At 43.0% G+C, this 19,972-nt stretch overlaps 1 protein-coding gene across 1 annotated transcript in view; it reads right to left on the bottom strand.

The window, feature by feature from the left end:
* The window catches only part of drosha (drosha ribonuclease III), a 168,906-nt gene that overhangs the window by 11,678 nt on the left and 137,256 nt on the right, over positions 1-19,972 (bottom strand). The window contains exons 30-31 of the mRNA XM_063069658.1: positions 17,432-17,524; positions 4,301-4,347 (exon numbers count right to left, since the gene is read on the bottom strand). Coding sequence (XP_062925728.1) covers positions 4,301-4,347; positions 17,432-17,524 — 140 coding nt within the window. The remainder of the gene's footprint in view (positions 1-4,300; positions 4,348-17,431; positions 17,525-19,972) is intronic.

Below are 19,972 nucleotides of genomic sequence, written 5' to 3'. Positions count from 1 at the left end.
GAGCCATGCAAGTGCCAGGCAATGACCACCTCCAACAAGAGAGGCTCTAACCATCGTCCCCTGACATTCAGTGGCATCACCATCACTGAATCCCCCACTATCAACATCCTGAGGGTTACCACTGACAGGAAACTGAACTGGTCTAGCCATATAAACACCATGGCTACCAGAGCAGGTCAAAGGCTAGGAATCCTGTGGGGTATAACTCACCTCCTGACTCCCCAAAGCCTGTTCACCATCTACAAGGCTCAGGTCAGGAGTGTAATGGAATACTCACCACCCACCTGGGTGATTGCAGCTCCATCAACACACAAGAAGCTCAACACCATCCAGTACAAGGCAGCCCACTGGATTGGTACCCCTTCCACAAGCATCCAGTCCCTCCACCATCAATGAACAGTTTCAGCAGTGTGTACTATCTACAAGATGCACTGCGACAACACACCAAAGTTCCTAAGGCTGCAGCCTCCAGACCCACGACCACTACCATCCAGAAGGACGAGCACAGCAGATACCTGGGAACACCACCAGTTGGAAATACCCTTCCATCACACACCATCCTGCCTTGGAAAGAAATCGCCATTCCTTCTTTGTCGTTGAGTCAAAATCATGGAATTCCCTCACTAACTGCACTGTGGGTGTACCTACACCTCGGGGACTGCAGCGGTTCAAGAAGGCAGCTCAACACCACCTTCCCCAGGACAACTAGGGATGGGCAATAAATGCTGGCTTAGCTGGTGACACCCACATCCCATAAATGAATAAATAAGATGTTTTTTTAAAAATTAGGACTTTATAACCTGAGGGCAATTGAAATGATACAGCAGGTTCTCCACTGTGACATTAGCCATGGAGAAGGAAAAAAAAATCTGAAAGAAATATTCAAATGATTTTAAATGTTCAGTATACATGGGTGACCATGATAGAACAATCCTAAATGCCATTGAACTAAGTGCTCTGTTTGACCACTTCCTCCTCAGCTTATGATATCTGATCTATGTACATCCCATAGACACGAACGAGTGTTGGGAGAGCCAGAAGTATGAACTTGACAACAGCTGCAGAGCCACAGGACTCTTCAGCTGCCTGGGAACTTGGTCTGCAGCCACATTTCGGACTTGTGAACTACTTGGGTTATGAACACCTCACATGAGTGGAACCAGTCGTAACCTTGGGAGAAGCCACACGACCAGAAGCAGTCATCAGCCTCTCAAGCCTGCCTGCCATTTAACAAAATTCAGGATACAAGATTACTTAATGTTATTTCCAGTACATAAGTGTAACGGAGAATCAAAAATATTGCTACTCTGGATCTGATGCAGCACAAAAGAAAGATAAAGAACACAATAATAAAACAAACACATAGGTATAAATGCTTATGATAGTTTCTATACTTAGACTGATTGTATGTCTATAAAGTGACACTCAGCACAGAAGTGCCTGTACATATGATGACTGACAGGAAATGATAGAATAGTGGTGGTTGGGATATGGAGGGATGGGTTAGTGGATTATGGTTTGATCAGCCTGATTGCTTGGGGAAAGTGTCTGTTTTTGAATCTGGTAGTCCCAGTGAGGATGCTAGATAGCCTCCTCCTGATGGGAGTGGGACAAACAGGCCATGAGCAGGGTGGGTGGGATACTTCCCTGGCCTTTCTCTGGCACCTTTCTGCATATATATGTCCTTGATGAAGGATAGACTGGTGCCAGTGATATGTTGGGCAGTATTAACTACTCTTTATAGAGACTTTCTGTCCGCCGCAATGCAGTTTCCATACCAAGCAGTGATGCAGTTTGTTAGGATGCTCTCCGTAGAATGACATGAGTATAGACGTGCATAATCCAGATCTCTTCAGCCTCCTTAGAAAGTTGAGGTATTGGTGAGCTTTCTTGTATTATGTGTTCTGGGACCGAACACGAGAGGTTGTGCGAGACGTGCACCCCCAGGAGTTTGAAACTTCTTGCAGCTTCCACTGCTGTGCCACCGATGTAAAGAGGGGTGTGAGTGGTGTGAATTCTCCCGAAGTTGATAGCCATTTCCTTTATCTTATTGACAATGAGGAAGAGGTTATCTGCCTGGCACCAGGCCTCACGCCATTCCACCTCTTCTCCGTAGACTGTCTCATCATTGTTGGTGATGAGAAGATCTGAACTGAAAGCAATATTCCAAGTGTGGTCTAACCAGGGTTTTATAGAGCTGCAACATTACACAGGGCTTGAACTTAAAACTAATAATGGCCAACACATCATACACCATCTTAACAACCCTATCAACTAGCGATACAACTTTGAGGAATCCATGAACATGCACCCCAGGGTCCCTCTGTTCCCTCACACTGTTAAAAATCCTGCCATCAACCCCATATCCTGCCTTCAAATTTGATCTTCCAAAGTGAATCATACTCTTCTGGGTTGAAAGTTCCCTAACTACTGTAGTAAGGATTTGAACACACATATCTAGATTTTTAGTTCAAACTTCTGGATAACCTGTCTGGTAATATAACTAACCTTGTACTGTGGTACTCAGCCACATCAAGAAAAAATAAATGCAAGGCAGTCTGAGAACTGCAAATGTGAGAGGGAGGAAAATCATTTTAGGGAAGCAACGTTATTAGGCTTCTGAAGAGGTCCATTTACACTGACATTTTCCTCTTGCAAAAAAAAAAGAGGGCAAGAAGGCCTACAGCACAAATAGGTGTAACACATGGTCCAACCAACAACAAACCTCGGGCTAGAAATTAATTTGGAGCTGCATTCAATAAATGCACAAAATAGCAACACTGGCTTCAATCAGGTCAAATATCAGAAGTGAAGTTTAGGCTCTTATCTACAAAAGTTAGTGCAGTGACTAAAAATAACAGTCCATTATAATTTATTAATAGTGTAGTGAGCCAACACAGTCATTAATATTTATTTTGACTGAATATAAACAATTGAAAGATTAATCAAGTAAGCAAATCAGGGAACTGGCAATTTTCTCATATATTAATATAACACTGATGTTCCTTGGGCAGCCTCTTATGTTCTTTTTAGCTAATTTATTTGATACCTCAACATTTTCTGATCTTAAGCTTCAGGCATCAGGATACTGCTTCCAGAATATCCATTTAACTTAAAGTTAATGACAAGTGGTTAATCGATGATTAGTAACAGTGTGAGTTACTTGTATATACTTCTTAGACAGGTAATCAAGTCTATGATTAACATAATCTGTTTCTACAGATCACTGGCAAAGGAAATACAAGAATGAAACTCGTGTCAAACGAGGAGAGCTTTACACAGTCCACGGAGCTTGCTAAGCACCTTAGTCATATCTTTTATCAGTTCAAGTCCAACATCAGTTCAAGGCCTCGATATAGTGGATGTAGAGAGGCTGTTTCCTATGGTGGGGAAGTCTAAGACCAGAGGACACAGCCTCAGAATAGAGGGGCATCCTTTTAGAATCAGAATCAGGATCAGTTTTAATATCACCGGTATATGTCATGAAATTTGTGAACTTAGCAGTAGCAGTACAATTCAATACATGATAACATAGAGGAAAAAATAATTACAGTAATTAATTACAGTAATTAATTACAGTAATTAATTACAGTAATTAATTACAGTAAGTATATAAGTGTACATTAAGTAGTTAAACTAAAAATAGCACAAAAACAGAAATAATAAAAAAAAGTGAGGTAGTGTTCATGGATTCAATGTCCATTCAGAATTCAGATGGCAGAGGGGAAGAAGCTGTTTCTGCATCACAGAATGTGTGCATTTAGGCTTCTGTACCTCAGTCCTGATGGTAACAATGAGAACAGGGCACATCCTGCATAGTGGGAGTCCTTAATAATGGACCCTGCCTTTCTGAGACACCGCTCCTTGAAGGTGTCTTGGATACTATGGAAGCCACTACCCAATGAACTTTCTGTAGCTTCTTTTGACCCTGTGCAGTGACCTCCTCCACCCCGCCCACCGCGTACCCCAGACCAGACAAGGACGCCATGGAGATGAGGAGGAATTTCTTTAGCCAGAGTGTGGTGAATCTGTGGAGTTTGTTGCCACAGACAGCTGTGGAAGCCAAGTCATTGTGTACATTTAAAGGCAGAGGTTGATGGATTCCGATTAGTCAGGGCATGAAGGGATACAGGGAGAAGGCAGGAGATTGGGGCTGAGAAGAAAAATGAATCAGCCATGATGAAATGGTGGAGCAGACTGGCTCTGTTCCTACATCTTATGGTCGAATGTCCAACTGTAAAAATTATGGACTTTGGGAGCAGAACAATGACAATAAAAGTAATAAAAACAATTTACTTACATTTTTCCAATGCATCCATGGCAGCTCCCATTTCTGCTTGTTGAATGCTATTCGAAAGAGAAAACAGTTCTAAGGATGGCAAGGTAATGCACAGACTAAGATCAGAGAATTGGACATTATTAAGCTATCAGATTCGTCATCAGAATTAGATTTTCTTTGCTTCTCACAGGATCAAGTGGTAGTTTAGGGATGGGAAAATAATAGAACACAAATTATCAACATCATGAATTGTGTAGAATGAAGACTGACACACTTGACTATAAAATTGCACACATAGGATTGGGCACAATTACAAATGATTTAAAATCCTATAACTTAATTGCAAAAAGACAACACAAGTGATTCTCCACGAAAATGAAGCACGAAAAATGGAAACAACATAATTTGAATTGACTCCACCAGGTATTTGAAAATTTGCAAAAATATCAAAATGGTCACTTATCAGTTATTGTTTGCTCAATGGAAATATATTTTCTGAAGATTGCTATCAGCAGTAGAGCTCTACTACCATTATATATGTACAGTGAGCCAGAGGTTATTCTGAGATCTTGAAAATAAGCTGAGAGAAAAAAAAGGAAAAAGTACTTTGTAAGATAATGCACAATGTGAATAGAAATAAACAGACATGCAGGAGCAAAGAGACGTGCTTAGAAATTGGATTGGAAAAAGTAAATTGTGCATGCTTTGCAAGGAAATCAAACATAATGGGCGTTATTCAGATGTTTTGAATTGTCTGAGCACATTTCCAGCAGAAGTGCCAACTGTCTGGAAATTGGCACTTCCTGTCATAATTCATCTGAAGCACAACACCCAAGTTCCTCGTCATCTTTTGTGCATTCCCTATCAAAGAGAATGGTTCAAGCTTGTTGTTTTCTGCCGTTCACTCACTTGGAATAATCAAGTAAATGCAGGGGACCACAAAAGCTCCAAATGGGACATTTATTGTTACTGACTCATCTCCATTTATTTACAAGTATCGTGTTTTTGTAGACAGGCAGCTTTGGAAAAGATTGGAAAACCTGGGTACTGCGTATTCCCCAACACACTGTCATCCCAGCCCTCCCTTACTCAACACTTCCCTTCTGGATTTTCCATCCTCCCTATCTGTTTCCCATAACTCATTGACAGCCTCGTTAGCTTCAATGGAAAATACTCCTTATAAATGCTGACCTATTTCTCATTTAGCACTGCACAAATGAGATGGCAGCTATGTGCCGAGGCAGATGCTATGGTTCCTCAGCAAATGGAAGAAAACCACAATAGCAATTATTTACTATTACCCTATCTACCTGGCATCACAGGCAGGTAGGGTCGTAATGAGTTAGCACTGAATACTGGAACGGGGATGGTGTGTAAGACATTGGTACAATCCCTAATTTGGCATAGTGTGCGCAGTTCTGGTCACCCGCCTACAAGGAAGATATCAATAAGCTTGAAAAATTGAGAGATGTTGCTGGGACTTGAGGGCCTGTGTTACAGGGAAAAATGGACTGGGTGAGGAGTTTATTCCCTGGAGTGCAGGAAAATGAGGAGAGATCTGATATTAGTATAAAGAATTATGAGGAGTACGGATAAAGCGAATGTGTGCAGACTTTTTCCCACAGGTTGGCAGAGCCTAGAACTAAAAGTCAAAGGTTCAGGGTGAAATGTGAAATATTTAAGAGGAAGCTGAGGGGGGAAATACCTCACTCAGAGGTGATGGAAGCGTGGCACAAGCTGCCTGCGGAAATAGTAGATGCAGGTTCCATTTAGCAGAAGTTTGGATAAGGATATGGAGGACTGGGGAATGTAAGGCTGTAGTCCGGGTGCAGGGAACTGGGCTGGGCAGAAAACCACACCAGCATGGACTAGATGGGCCACAGGGCTTGCCTCTGTGCTGTGGTGCTCCGAGACTCTCTGACATCGACCATCCCTCCTGATTTATGACTATTTGTCTCTATATGCTGCTTTCAGCCTCTTGCTTAATGTGATAAACCAAGGCCCCCATCTGCTCCTTCAGATGAAGGCAAAAGATACCAAACACTATCTTACAGACAGCTACGGAGTTAAACCGTGTTCTGGTTAATATTTATTCTTCATTTGATATCGCTGTTTAACTGGACATCATCATATTACTCTTTATGGGAGGCGGTGTTTAACAACTGGGTGCTGCATTTCCTCCATTAGAAAAGTATATGACGACAAATATGTACTTTGATAATAAAATTACATTGAACTTTTGAATATTGAAGAACACTGATCAGCAGTTTAGGATTTTGTGTTTTACCCACAAGGACTCTGGACAGTCCTCAAGTCGTTTTCAAAAGCAGATTTTATTCTGCAGCCATTTAGAGCAAAAAAAAATTCAACACTGAGTTTGCCCTTCTGACAAAATGATTAAAAACTTGAAGTTCCAAGAATGCATATGCAAATGACTTTGCACTCTTTAATTATAATCTTTACAGAACACGCTAAACTACCAGATTTTGATTCACCTACAGAAGTAGCCAACTATCATTAAAGTGATGCCCTTTATTGCTTTTACTGGCACTGGGTTTAAATCATGGCTCCCAAATGTAAGGTGCAGGGAGTACAGCTAATCCTTTAGCTCTATCTCCTACACACTTCTTCAGTAATCTATCTAGTGAGCAAATTTCCTTTTATGATCACATAAGGCTCGTACGGCACAGCAAATAATTTCAGTGCTGAATGCAGAATTCATGAGGCCAGCAGTGTTAGGAAATGTGAAACTGCAATTCAAATTTTTCAATGATAATTTCCTCCACTGCTCTGCAGCTGAAGGGGCTTGCAACATAACTTAGTCATTCCTCCCCCTTCCCCTCTCCAGAGGCCACAGGAATTATTGGAAGACTGTGCAAAATGATACAATTAATCCAAGTTTGTTTTAAAAATACCATATTGGACAAGGAACAATGGCAGTCTTTGTAATATATTGTGCTGATTTTACCTGTCTTTCCACAGACATTAGCAGAGACAGTGGTTAGCTGGCCTTCAGATTCAGATTCAGTGACTTACCGCATGTGTATTGAAGAATATGATGAAATGCGTTGTTTGTGATAACAACCAACACAGCCTAAGGATTTACTGGGGACAGCCCACAGGTGACACCACACTTTCATTGCAGTGTCATGGTTGATCATTCTGCATTCTTCCCATATTCCTTTGGCCTTCAAGGATCCACTGATCTCTGCATTCATTAAATCCAAAATCATCTCGAGAGGTAAACAAATCCAAAGATCCACAACATAACCACAAGAGGTTCTGCAGCTGCATACAGCAGCACACAAAATGCCGGAGGAACAAAGACCTGAAACCTTTAAGTCTTTTCTCAACTCAGCCCTGCCTTCTTTTTCTGAGGCAATGACACCGAAGTCTCTAATTCACCAACAAAGCAAACAGTCTCACAGCAATTATAACTCCAAATCGTTTAAAACTATTATGTGTCAATGAGATCACCTCCCATTTTTGCCATGGGATGTAGGCCCCAGCCTCCTTTCAGAAGAATTCCTCCATCCTTGGCATATGTCCTAATAATGTACCGTTTCTTGACTGGCAGCACAGATGGAGCGCTGCCCTATCATGCTTATCATCTGTGGATCTAAAATGTGCCAAAGAATGAAGTGCACTGATTCAGGGGTCTTCTATTTACTCCCACAAGGCAATGTTCACACGAAACTTTCATGTGCATTGCTTTACAGATTGAACAATATTCAACTCCCAAAGCAAACCCAAATGCTTATGAGTTAGATTATCTGAATACTGGCCAAACTCTCTGAATGGTGACACTGAATGAAAAACTCTCGATTTACCCTAACAGTTCTCATGCAAAAATTCTTTGACAGACATTTCAACAGACACAATATGTATTAGGGAGAGAATAATGGAAAATGTTCTCACTGACCTGAAATATTACCACTCTGTCTCTCTCCCTCCTCATTCTCTCTCTCTCTCCCCCCTTTGCTCGCTGTCTCTCTCTGTGCGCTCTGTGCCCGAGCTGCGGATAATTTTCAATATATCTCACTAGATACTTTAATCAGTGCTAGAGCAACGACACCCACTGTGGTCTCAAAGAAAACAACCCACAAAAACCTGTCAAATTCATACTACAAAGTAAAATTATTACAGAAGTATGTATATGCACTACCTCGAGATACATTTTTTACAGGCACTTAAGGGGAAAAATAAATACATAAAAAGACAAAAACTGACAAACAACCAATGTGCAAAAGAAAAAAAGGCAAACTGTGCAAATAAAAAGAATACTGAGAACATGTGTTGTAAAGAGCCCTTGAAAATGAGTTTGTAGGTCATAGAATCAGTTCAGAGTAGTGGGGAATTAAATCCATTATCAATGTCAAAATCTTCCCCTTTCCGAAAGTCAATTGCTATCTGCATCGAGTCTTGAATGCTCTGGTAACCAGCAATAGTGATGTCATCAATCAAAAGGAGAACCAACAAAATTGAAGAATTCTCTTACAGTAAACCAGGTCAAAAATGCATAACTATTAACTATTTTTCAATATTTCACCATGTACAAAATATAGAATGGAACACATACATAGGATGAAAAAAGCTGCTCAGGTATCATGCACAAATACCTTTAAATGGGAAAATCAATTTAAAATTTATTCTGAAGAGGAATATGAGGGAATTATAGCCCTTATACATAAAATTATGATATGGCAACTAAAGGCTAATTTATACAACTGCGTCAAATCGACGCTGTAGGTACGGCGTCGCTGCGAACCCCACGCAGAGCCAACTCAGATCCCTACGCCGTAGCCTGACACACACCTCTCCCAAAATGTTACTATGCGTCGCGGCAATGCAGACCGCAACAACTGTGATTGGTCTGCTTGGTAGCATCGCATTTCCTCCTACACTGCAATAGCTTCCCATTGGGCGACTGAAGGGCAGGGAAGGAACTCTGGCTACAATGCTTTCCATAAAGTTTTACAGACCTCCGAAATTATGGAGGACACATTTCGCTTTTACAAAAAAAGACGCTTGCTTTAAACTTGTTTACCCCGAGAAAGACTACCATGACCATGAAGCCTTGCATGGGCAGGTGTGTGCGCGTGCGCGGCGTGCCAGAATTGCAGAATGACGCAGACACACCAACACACAAGTATAAATGCTCACAACGCACGTAGGCCACTTGCGTAGGTTACGGCATCCATTTGACGCACAAGTATAAATCAGCCTTAAAGGGGTAACCAAGCAAAGAACATGACCTTTGAACCTTACAAGTATCACTCATACAACAAAATATAACACCTTCAAGATATTTCACAGTTAATTAGTTGGCAAATAAGTTTCGTCAAGTCATTGATTTGCCTTGATTATACCTCTGGAGGAATAGGACAGCATTCACGTTTCACTACATATGTAATGTACCAGAAATTGTTGTCAGTTTCAGGTAATAATGACATGAAACACTTGTAGTTTCCCCCATTATTTTCACCTGAGAATTCAAGCGTTTTCAATTTTATGCAAAAACATAGACCCCTTTCTCTTTCTCCACAGTCACTGAAGAAAGGTCCTAATACTTGCTGTCCGAAGAAAGGCTAAACAAGACCAAGCATGTAGTAGGAGAAAACTCCTTTCCAAATCCAAAGGAAATTTATTGTCAACGTACATACACGTCACAATATACAACCCTGAGATTCTTTTGCATGCATTAATACTTTCACAAACCTGTTCAACAATAGCAACTTCTCACGGATCAATAAGTATTGTCAAAGAAAATTAAACTGCACAGGAATTACATTCATTCAAAAGGTCAATTATTTTGTTACTGCCTCACAGTGCCAGTGCATGCTGTCAGCCACAATAGTGATTACAATCAAAGTTCACAAATGGATTATAATAAAGAAAAATAACACATTCTATTCTTTCATTAAGAATGTTCAACAGGCCTTATAGATATTTTTACAGCATCTTCTGTGCAAAACTAGGACTTCAAGGTGATTTCAGATTTATTCTACTCAGATTTAATTTCTTATTTTACTATAACCTTGGTTGTGGCGCAGACTAGGCTTCATTAATGCCTCAGTGTCACCTGCTGCGGCAGCCAAGGAAGGAGACACCAGAGCTGGCTGTGTGCTGCCGGACTCTTGCGCTGGCCCCTCCCATCCGTGCTGCCCTCCAGTGTTCGCTCGGTGGAAGAGAAGCTGGACTGCATTTGACTGTGGCTATGAGGAACTACTGCGGCTGTTCTTGTAGAAACATGGCACTGTGGTGACCCACTTTCTACCCAAGCGAATCGGCTCACAAAATAGCCCGTGCGCGGGGAGAGACTTTTGTAATGCATGTTTGACATCATTTTCCACCCAGAGAGGGTTGGAAGGGAACTGCTTAAAAGCCAGTGCCACGAAATTTGAATAAATTAGTCTCAAGTGCGACTTACAGAATGCGTGTTGTTATTTCTAGCTCTGTGTGTAGCACATTGCTACACTGGTGACCCCGACGTGATTCGGACACGCAGGGAGAGGGCTGGAAGGGAACTGCTTAAAAGCCAGTGCTGCAAAGTTTGAATAAACTAGTCTCGAGTGCGACTTACAGACTGCGTGTCGTTATTTCTAACTCTGTGTGTAGCACATCGCTACAGCACCACCAATCTACACGCAATGACACTCAGGGACTTGGGCTATCTTTTACTTATTAAATTTTTATGTTTTCTGAAATCATAATTATATGGGCTGTGTTCTGTTTTGGAACTTGGCCCTAGGGGAACGCTGTTTTGCTTGGCTGTATTGATGTGTATGGTTGAATGACAGATTTGCAACTGGTATCTGCTCAGAAGAATTATCTCTGCAAGCAACCCAAAGTGTCACACCTGCCCATTCACCCTCACCTCCATTCATGGCCCCAAACAGTCCTTCCAGGTGACGCAACACTTCACCTGCTGATCTGCTGGGTCATCTATTGTGCCCGGTGCCCCCGATGCAGCCTCCTCTACATCGATGAGAACCACATTGTTGTAAATTGGGGGACTGCTTCATTGAGCAACTCCACTCCACCACCAAAAACAAACTTCCCGTTGACCAAACACTTTCTCATTCCCACTTCTGTTCCAACATGTCCGTCCATGGCTTCCTCTTGTGCCAACACAATGCTACCCTCAGGGTGGAGGAGCAACACCTTATATTCCATCTGGGTAGCCTCCAACCTAATGGCATGAATATCGATTTCTCCTTCCGGTTAAAATCAAAATTCCCTCCCTCTCCTTTCTTAATCTATTCCCCACTCTGGCACCTTACCTGTTCTCACGTGCCTATCACCTCCCCCCTGGTGCCCTTCCTCCTATGGTCCACTCTCCTCTCCTTTCAGATTCCTTTCTCTCCATCCCTTTACTTTTCCCACTCACCTGGCTTCATCTATCACCTTCTAGCTATCTTCCTTCTTCTCCCCCACCTGTTTATTCTGTCATCTTCCCCTTTCCTTTCCAGTTCTAAGGAAGGGTCTTGGCCTGAAACGTTGACTGTTTATTCGTTTCTGTAGATGCTGTCTGACCTGCTGAGTTCCTCCAGCATTTTGTGTGTGTTGCTTTGGATTTTCAGCATCTGCGGAATTTCTTGGTTTCAGAAGAATAGTCATAGTCATACTTTATTGATCCCGGGGGAATGAAGTTCAAGTTCAAGTTTATTGTCATCTGATTGTACATACACACAACAATGTTCCTCCGGACATAAGTTAATAAAATATAATTCCAAATGCACAAAGTGAGGCACAGGTAAACAGTAAACAGCTCACTGCCCTTGTGACAAGACTTCGGTAGGGGTAGGGTATTCATCAGTCTCACAACTTGAGGCAAGAAGCTGTTACACAGTCGAGCAGTCCTAATCCTGATGCTTCTGTACTTCCCTCCCGATGGTAGTGGGTCAAAGAGATTGTGGGATGGCTGATAGGGATCCTCAACAATGCTTTGGGCCTTTCATCCGCAATGCTCCCAGTAAATGTCACAAACACAAGAGAGGGAGCCCCCAATTATCCTCCGGGCAGTTTTTACTATCTACTGCAGGTTTTCGTGGTCTGATGCCTTGCAGCTTCCTTGTCACATAATGATGCAGCCAGATGGGACATTCTCGACGGTGCTCCTGTAGGAAGTTGTTAGAATGGGGACAGGGAGCCTTGCACACCTCAATCCCCTCAGTAAGAGTAGAAGCTGCTGCACCTTCTTGAGTAGTGAGGAGGTGTTGCGGGTCCAGAAAGTTCATCCGATATGTGTACACCAAGGAACTTTGTGCTCTTCACTCTCTCCATAAGAGCCATTGATGTGCAATGGAGGCTGGGTCAACCTATGCCCTCCTGAAGTCCAAAATCATTTCTTTTGAACTGTCCAGTTGCTGTTCTCGCACCATTCGACAAGCCTCTCTGCCTCCTCATCATTGTTCTGATGAGGACAAACCACTGTTGCATCAGCAGCGAACTTGATGATGCTGTTTTTTGAGCTGAATCTGGCAGTGGAATCATGAGTCAGCAGCGTAAACAGCAGACCATGGGGAGCACTAGTGCTCAGCTTGAGATGTTGCAGCCAACTCAGACCGACTGGGGTCTTTCCGCTAGGAAGTCCAAGATTCGGTTACAGAGAGGGGTGCTGATTCCCGACAAAGACAGCTTACACAACAACCTGTGTTAAGTCCTGTTTTGAAATCAATGAACAACATCCTGCTGTATGAGGCATCATTTTCTGTGTGGGACGGGACAGAGTGGAGGGCCGAGGCAATGGCATCATCAAAACCAGAATCAGAATCAGGTTTATTATCACTGGCATATGTTGTGAAATTTGTTGTCATGAAGCAGCAGTACATTGCAATACATTATAATAACCATAAATTACAGTAATAATTGTGTTTTTTAAAAGTTAAATTAATTAAGTAGTGCAAAAAGAGAGAAAAATAGAAAAGAAAAGGGGGAGCGTTTATGGGTTCAATGCCCTTTCAGAAATCTGTTGGCAGAGGGGAAGAAGCTATTCCTGAAATGTTGAGTGTATGTCTTCAGGCTTCTGTACCTCCGCTCTGAAGGCAGCAATAAGAAGAGGACATGTCCTGGGTGATGGGCTCCTTAATGATGGATGCTGCCTTTTCGAAGCACTGCTCCTTGAAGATGTCCTCGATGCCGCAGAGGATAGTCCCAAGATCGAGCCGACAGAGTTCACAACTTTCTGCAGCTAATATCAATCCCGTGCAGTAGCAGACGGTGATCCGGCCAGTTTAGAATGCTCTCCCCGGCGGACCGGTGGAATGGTCTCCATTCGCAGACCAGTTTGAGTGGCAGGCGAACTGGAAAAGGTCCAAAGTAGGTAGAAGGTGGGATTTTATACGAGATATGAAGAGTCACTAGGCCAGGATTACAACTCATTCCTTTCAAGTAAACTATTCTTAACAAAGCAATGAGGGCAGAGTTAATGTAATGCTATTAAAAAGGTGAGAATGAAGATAAACACATTCCTGTTGAGCTGTGGGAGTCCCTTGGGAACTTTCAAACCTCACACCTACACTAATTAAACACAATCACAGAGGAAAGCTGTGGCTGTTTCTGACTACTTGCAGGCGGCAGCCTGGAACACATGGCCAGACTTAAGACTAATTTATACTTGTGCATCAAATCGATGCCATAGGTACGGTGTACACCGTACCCTACGCCGTAGCCTGACGTGCACATCCGCAAAAATATAACTAAGCATCACTGCGACGCAGACCGCAACAACTGTGATTGGTCCGCTTGGTAGCATCGCATTTCCTCCTACGCTGCAATAGCTTCCCATTGGGCGACTGAAGGGCAGGGAAGGAGCTTTGGCTGCAATGTTTTCCATAAAGCTGTACAGACCTCCGAAATTATGGAGGACCCTGTGCTTGACGCCAGCTTGTAGCTAGCTGCTACAGCCTGTTGACTTCCACCTGAAACTAAAACTCAAATGGTGATTGCCAGTCTCTGAGTATACTGTGCAAACACTGATGCGAAATAAATGGTTGGAGAAGATGAACCAAATCGTCAAATCTACCTGCCGACATCCGAAAATATTTGAAATTCATTTCCTCGTCCATGTCTCTCAGTGGCTGGATAAGCCCAGAAAATTCACCCTCCTTCAGTTTCAGTTGCCATTGTTTGAAGTTTGAGTTCCTTCGTGTTGAGTTTCAACACAAAGAAACTCAACACAGTGGCATAGAAACCCCACCACCAACTAGTGTTTTGGCAGTGAATTGCAGAGCAACGCAGACACACCAACACACAAGTATAAATGCTCACAACGGTATAGCCCACTTGCGTAGGCTACGGCGTAAGCTAGTACGCACAAGTATAAATCAGCCTTTAGTCCAACTAATGCCAAAATGGCATTTCACATCAACAGGAATAAAAATGCATCCCCAGTCAACAGACCTGCCCAGTACAATGGGCAAATGGTCTCAGCAGATTTTACAGGGGTCTATGCTGTTACTCCACTGGAATTAAATGTTTACAGACTATGGATAATTCAGTAACACACACATTTTAATAATAGGTAAAAGTATACCACGCAAACTTCCATTAACAATAGCACTATTAAGGTAATTGTAGAACTGAGATAAAAGAGCATGCAATAGGTTTATCTCTAACTCTCATGTATTTAATACTAGACTCCCTTCAAAGTTTTTGAAAAGCTTTTCAGTTTATTCTTTCTTTCTCTGGACAGTGTTCACATAATCAGAAAAGCTGTGGCATTAATATCGACACCAGATTCAAAAATATGTCACTGTATCACTGGATCAAAGTTAATTGTAACAGTACTACCTGCTTTTAGCTTCACCTCTGCACTAGTTAGCTCCAGAGCAATCAACCTTCATAACGAAAAGCAGCTCCATCTTGATCTTCCCATGATTCTTATCCACATTTTCCATTAGACACAAACGGACTTGCATTTCAAGCATGTACAGGTCATGCATCGCTAAAGACACTGGGTATCACAAATCGGATCATCTTGCCACGGTACAAACACAACTGGACAGCCCAGGTGTCGTTCAACTGCTTGGAGAGACTGGATCATGAATAAAGACTCTGAGCTGTTCCTCCCTTCAAAAACACAGTTCTTGAGTTCACCACTTTATTGTTCTAATCTTTGATTTTAGTGAACAAATTTGTCCCATAACTTTGACAAGTTTTCTGTAGGATCCAAAAACTGAGCATTGAACAGTGGTGAGGAGATGTATGAGGATGGCGTTTTGGAATTCTTCACTGTGATGTGAAGTGACGCTGGTGATGGCCATCCTTAGCTGAAGCAAAGCAAATTGGCCAACTACCCCAATCAACAGAGCTAATGCAATTCAAAACTCAGGTAGAGTGACCACTAGTCGGTGTTGCTGCCTCACAGCCCCAGAGACCCCAGTGCAACCCTGACCTCAGCAGTGAAGCCTGCATGTAGTGGTCAAAACAAAACAATTGCCGCTGCCCGTGACCCTACGGATTTGTTATACCTGCATAATGTGCCCTCACTTTGGTAGGGATTGTTCCAAAAGTTGAATCAATTATTCGATCCTTCATTAGCAATTAGAAAATATACAGTTTTACCTTAAGGTTGTTAAAGCCAGGGGTGGTAATGGGGACAAGTTCCCACTACCTACTAAATACTCCCGATGGCGTGCGCCTCAAATAGCCTCTGACAACCAAGTCCAGCTCCTGGTTTCCAGGTGTGGCTTCGCTACTAAACCCAGCGGAACCCCTTCTACTGACAGGAAAAGGGGCAAAGGCAGGTTACTGGTTACTTAAAACCAGTTGCTTCAGGCCGTGGTTGGCAGCTCACCTAGGAGAAGGAAAACTCTTGATTTCAAACCTCCACTGCCTTGTGGCTACACCCTCTCACGGGGAAGGCTTCGGGAGTATACACTGAGGGAAAAATCCGGAGCTGGAGTCCCTAACACAGTCCTGCGTTGAGTTCAATGCTGACTGGCGGCTCCTGTATTGGTCTCTGCCGTTCCTTTGGGTTCATTAGATGTGTGGAGAGGGGGAGCTTGCTACATAGGCAACAGCTTGCTGTCCATATCGTACTACCCAGGCGTGTGTATCTAGATACCTAGGATGCAACATCCACGGTTGACCCCTGACCAACGGATGCAAGCTACTACAAGCTGCCAAGAACAAATCATGGAGACGTAACTTATTTCCTTCGCTTTTACCACGGCTCCACTCATATGACTAGTTACCACTATAAACATAATAAACATGCAACACAGAGTACAATGCAGATAGAGATCAGATGCATGGCTCCTCCAGTGCATATTCTGTGACTGACTGGGATTCCTCCCACATTCCAAAGAAATACTGGTAGTTTAATTTCCTTAGAATAGATAAGTGGTAAAAGAATCAAAGATGAGTTGGTGCTGTCGGGTTTTGGTGGGACTCAAGTGCAGACCAATGAATACTTTTTCACCAGGATTTATTAGGGAGAACGAAGGCAACAGTCTTTCAAAAACAGAAGGCAGGCACGAATCCAAAATGGCAGGCAGAGGTCTTAACCAGGAAAGGCAGTCAGGCGAGGGCAGACAATCCAGAGCGCACAGGCAAAAATCAGGTCTAAGAATGGGCAAAATCCAAAACACAGAATCAGGCAAAATTGGTTGGCAGAAGTTGCAATGACGGGCTAGAATGACACAGGTCAGAACTGGGATGAACTGGCAGAGGATGCTAGTTAAGGCAGGGTTCAAATGGACAGGGTAATGAGTGAAAATTAGAAACAGGTGGGTGCAAATGAGGAGACAAGCAGGTAATTGGAGCAAGTCCAAAAAGGAAAGGGGCTGGACGAGAACCCACATGGCCAGGTGAAAGAAAACAGAAATTAAAGACCGTCATGATCCAGAGCTACCAGCAGAGGCCCTTCGACCCAGCATTCAGGCCGGATCTTTAACAGGTGTACATGTGATACAGAATATATTGCAGAGCCACATGGAAATAAGGAGCAGGGACAATGGGTTTGATGGGACTGTTCTGCTAGGAACTAGCAGGGCTGACAGACTGAATAATCTTCTGATCATGGTGAGTTCATAAGTATTCCATTGACCTTTGGTTTATTGCTCTGCAAGTCAATGATTACCGTGTTAGCATCCCTGCTGAATAAAAGACGATCCAAGTAATGCCTCAGTATTTATAAAGACATACCTTGGACCTGTACCGCAGCCAATCCGCTCTCCTTTGAAATATACAGCTACAGTGTATGTCCTGGCATGAGATGGTCCCACTGTCTGAAGAATCCTGAGAAAACAATATATAATCTTAATAGCTCTCAACAAAAATAACTATATCTTGTGCATAAAAGCAATGAAACATTTTAAAATAAAACTTTCGACAGCTTGGGAAAGCCAAGCAGATCATTCATTGCACATTTGAGAACACCGACTTAATAAATCAGAAGCATCCCCACACACAAGCAGTGCATCTACACAATTAAACCCATGCAACCACTAAGTAGACCTCAGCAAGTTCTTAGGTCATGCTAAAAGAATTAAGCTGGTCCACAGGTAAAAGTCCTAAATTGAGGCAAGGCTAACTTTGTTGGCATTAGACAGGTACATGCAAAGACTGACTGCAGAAGCTGCTAGCAGGTAAAAGGACATCTGGCCAGTTGTTCACTTCAATACTGAACTGATCACTCAACACAACGTATGGACTCACCTTCAAGGACTCTACAACTTATGTTCTCGGTATTATACTGTATATTTACTTATTTATTATTATTAATTGCACAATTTATCTTCTTTTGCACATTAGTTCCTTGTCAGTATTTACGTTTTTAATTGATTCTATTGTATTTCCTTGTTCTACTGTGAATGCCTGCAAGAAAATGAACCTCAGGGTAGTATATGGTGATGTGGCGGCCCGCACACGTGGGACTCGAACCGCCATCGGGAGCCGCGGGCAGACACGCGGTAGCGCGTTTGGAACTACCCGCTCGGGCCGGACCTTCCGGGGACAGTCTGAGGTCACATCCGCCCCGCGGGTCCCAGGGGCCCATGGGAGGGGAGATTTAAGCGCGCGATTTTGAATCAGTTAAGGCATTCTGAGTTCAGCTCTCTCTGCCTCCGTATGTTTTAGTAGTGCGTTTCCGTGCCACTACAGTGACATATATTAAGATAATAAATTACTATGAACTTTGAGGGAAGCTTCTGCTAAATTTCTACCCCACTATTATAAGACTATAAAATGGTTCCCTAATACTATAAAATGGACTCTGTATCTCACAATCTACCTCGTTATGAACTTGCATCTATTTGTCTACCTGCACTGCATTTTCTCTGTGATTGTAACACTTTATTCTGCATTCTATTATTGTTTTTAACCTCACATTACCTCAATGCACTGAGTACTGAATTGGTCCGTATGAACAGTATACAAGACAAGCTTTTCACTGTAGCTCAGCATAACAACAAACTAATTCCAGTTCCAATTAAGAAAACTCCAGTTAATGAGGGATACTGATGGTCTGGACAGGAAAAATAAAGAGGCATAAATCAGCTGGGAATACCAGGAATCCCCAGAGTATAAGGAATTGGCAGTGTAATGGACAACAAAGGAGGCTGAAACAGGATCAGGATCAATTGGGAAAATAGGCAGAGGGAATTTAGCACAAGTGTGAAGTGAAGCCAAGGCAGGACTTACAGGTAAAAGACAGGGCCATTGAGAATGTTGCAGAACTGGGAGAACTAGGGGAACAGAACTTAGTTTCCTGACATTGGCAACACAGTTAGACAGGGGAGTGAAGATGTATGACACGCTTGAATATATTACAGCTGGTGAGACCACACTTGGTGTATTATGCAAAGTTCTGGTTGGCAAGCAATTAAGAAAAATGTGATTAAACTAGAGAAGGTGCTGAAAAGATTCATAAGGATGTTGCTGGGACTGCAGAGTTTCAAGAAAAAGATTAGCTTTGTCACACGTGCATCAAAGTATACAGTGAAATGTGCACTAGCATCAAATCAAATCATCAAGGATTGTGCCGCAAATGTTGCAATACTTCTGGCATCAACATAGCATGCCCACAACTTACTAATCCTAACCGCCACCTTCAACAGGACCCCACCACTAAGCACATCCTTCCCTCTCCACCCCTCTCCGCTTTCTGCAGGGATCGTTCCCTCCGCGACTCCCTGGTCCACACATCCCTCCCCACGGATCTCCCACCCAGCACTTATCCCTGTAAGCGTAACTGCTACACCTGTCCCTACACCTCCTCTCTCACCACCATTCAGGGCTCCAAACAGTCCTTCCAGGTGAGGCAACACTTCACTCGTGAGTCTGCTGGGGTCATCTATTGCATCTGGTGCTCCCAGTGCAGCCTCCTCTACATCGGTGAAACCCAACGCAGATTGGGGGACTGCTTCGTTGAGCACCTCCGCTCCGTCCACCACAACAGACAGGATCTCCCGGTTGCCACCCACTTCAACTCTGCTTCCCATTCCCATTCGGATATGTCCATACATGGCCTCCTCTACTGCCATGATGAGGCCAAACTCAGGTTGGTGGAGCAACATCTCATATAATGTCTAGGTAGTTTCCAGCATAAACATTGAATTTTCCAACTTCCGGTAATTCCCTCCCCCTCCCTTCCTCTATCTCTATTTCACTCTGCCCCCTCCCCCAGCTGCCTATCATCTCCCTCATGGTTCCGCCTCCTTCTACGACCCATTGTGCTTTCCCCTA

The sequence above is a fragment of the Mobula hypostoma genome, chromosome 17, assembly GCF_963921235.1.
Source record: "Mobula hypostoma chromosome 17, sMobHyp1.1, whole genome shotgun sequence".
In the NCBI taxonomy this organism is placed as follows: domain Eukaryota; kingdom Metazoa; phylum Chordata; class Chondrichthyes; order Myliobatiformes; family Myliobatidae; genus Mobula; species Mobula hypostoma.
This window is presented reverse-complemented; position numbering and strand designations above follow the sequence as displayed.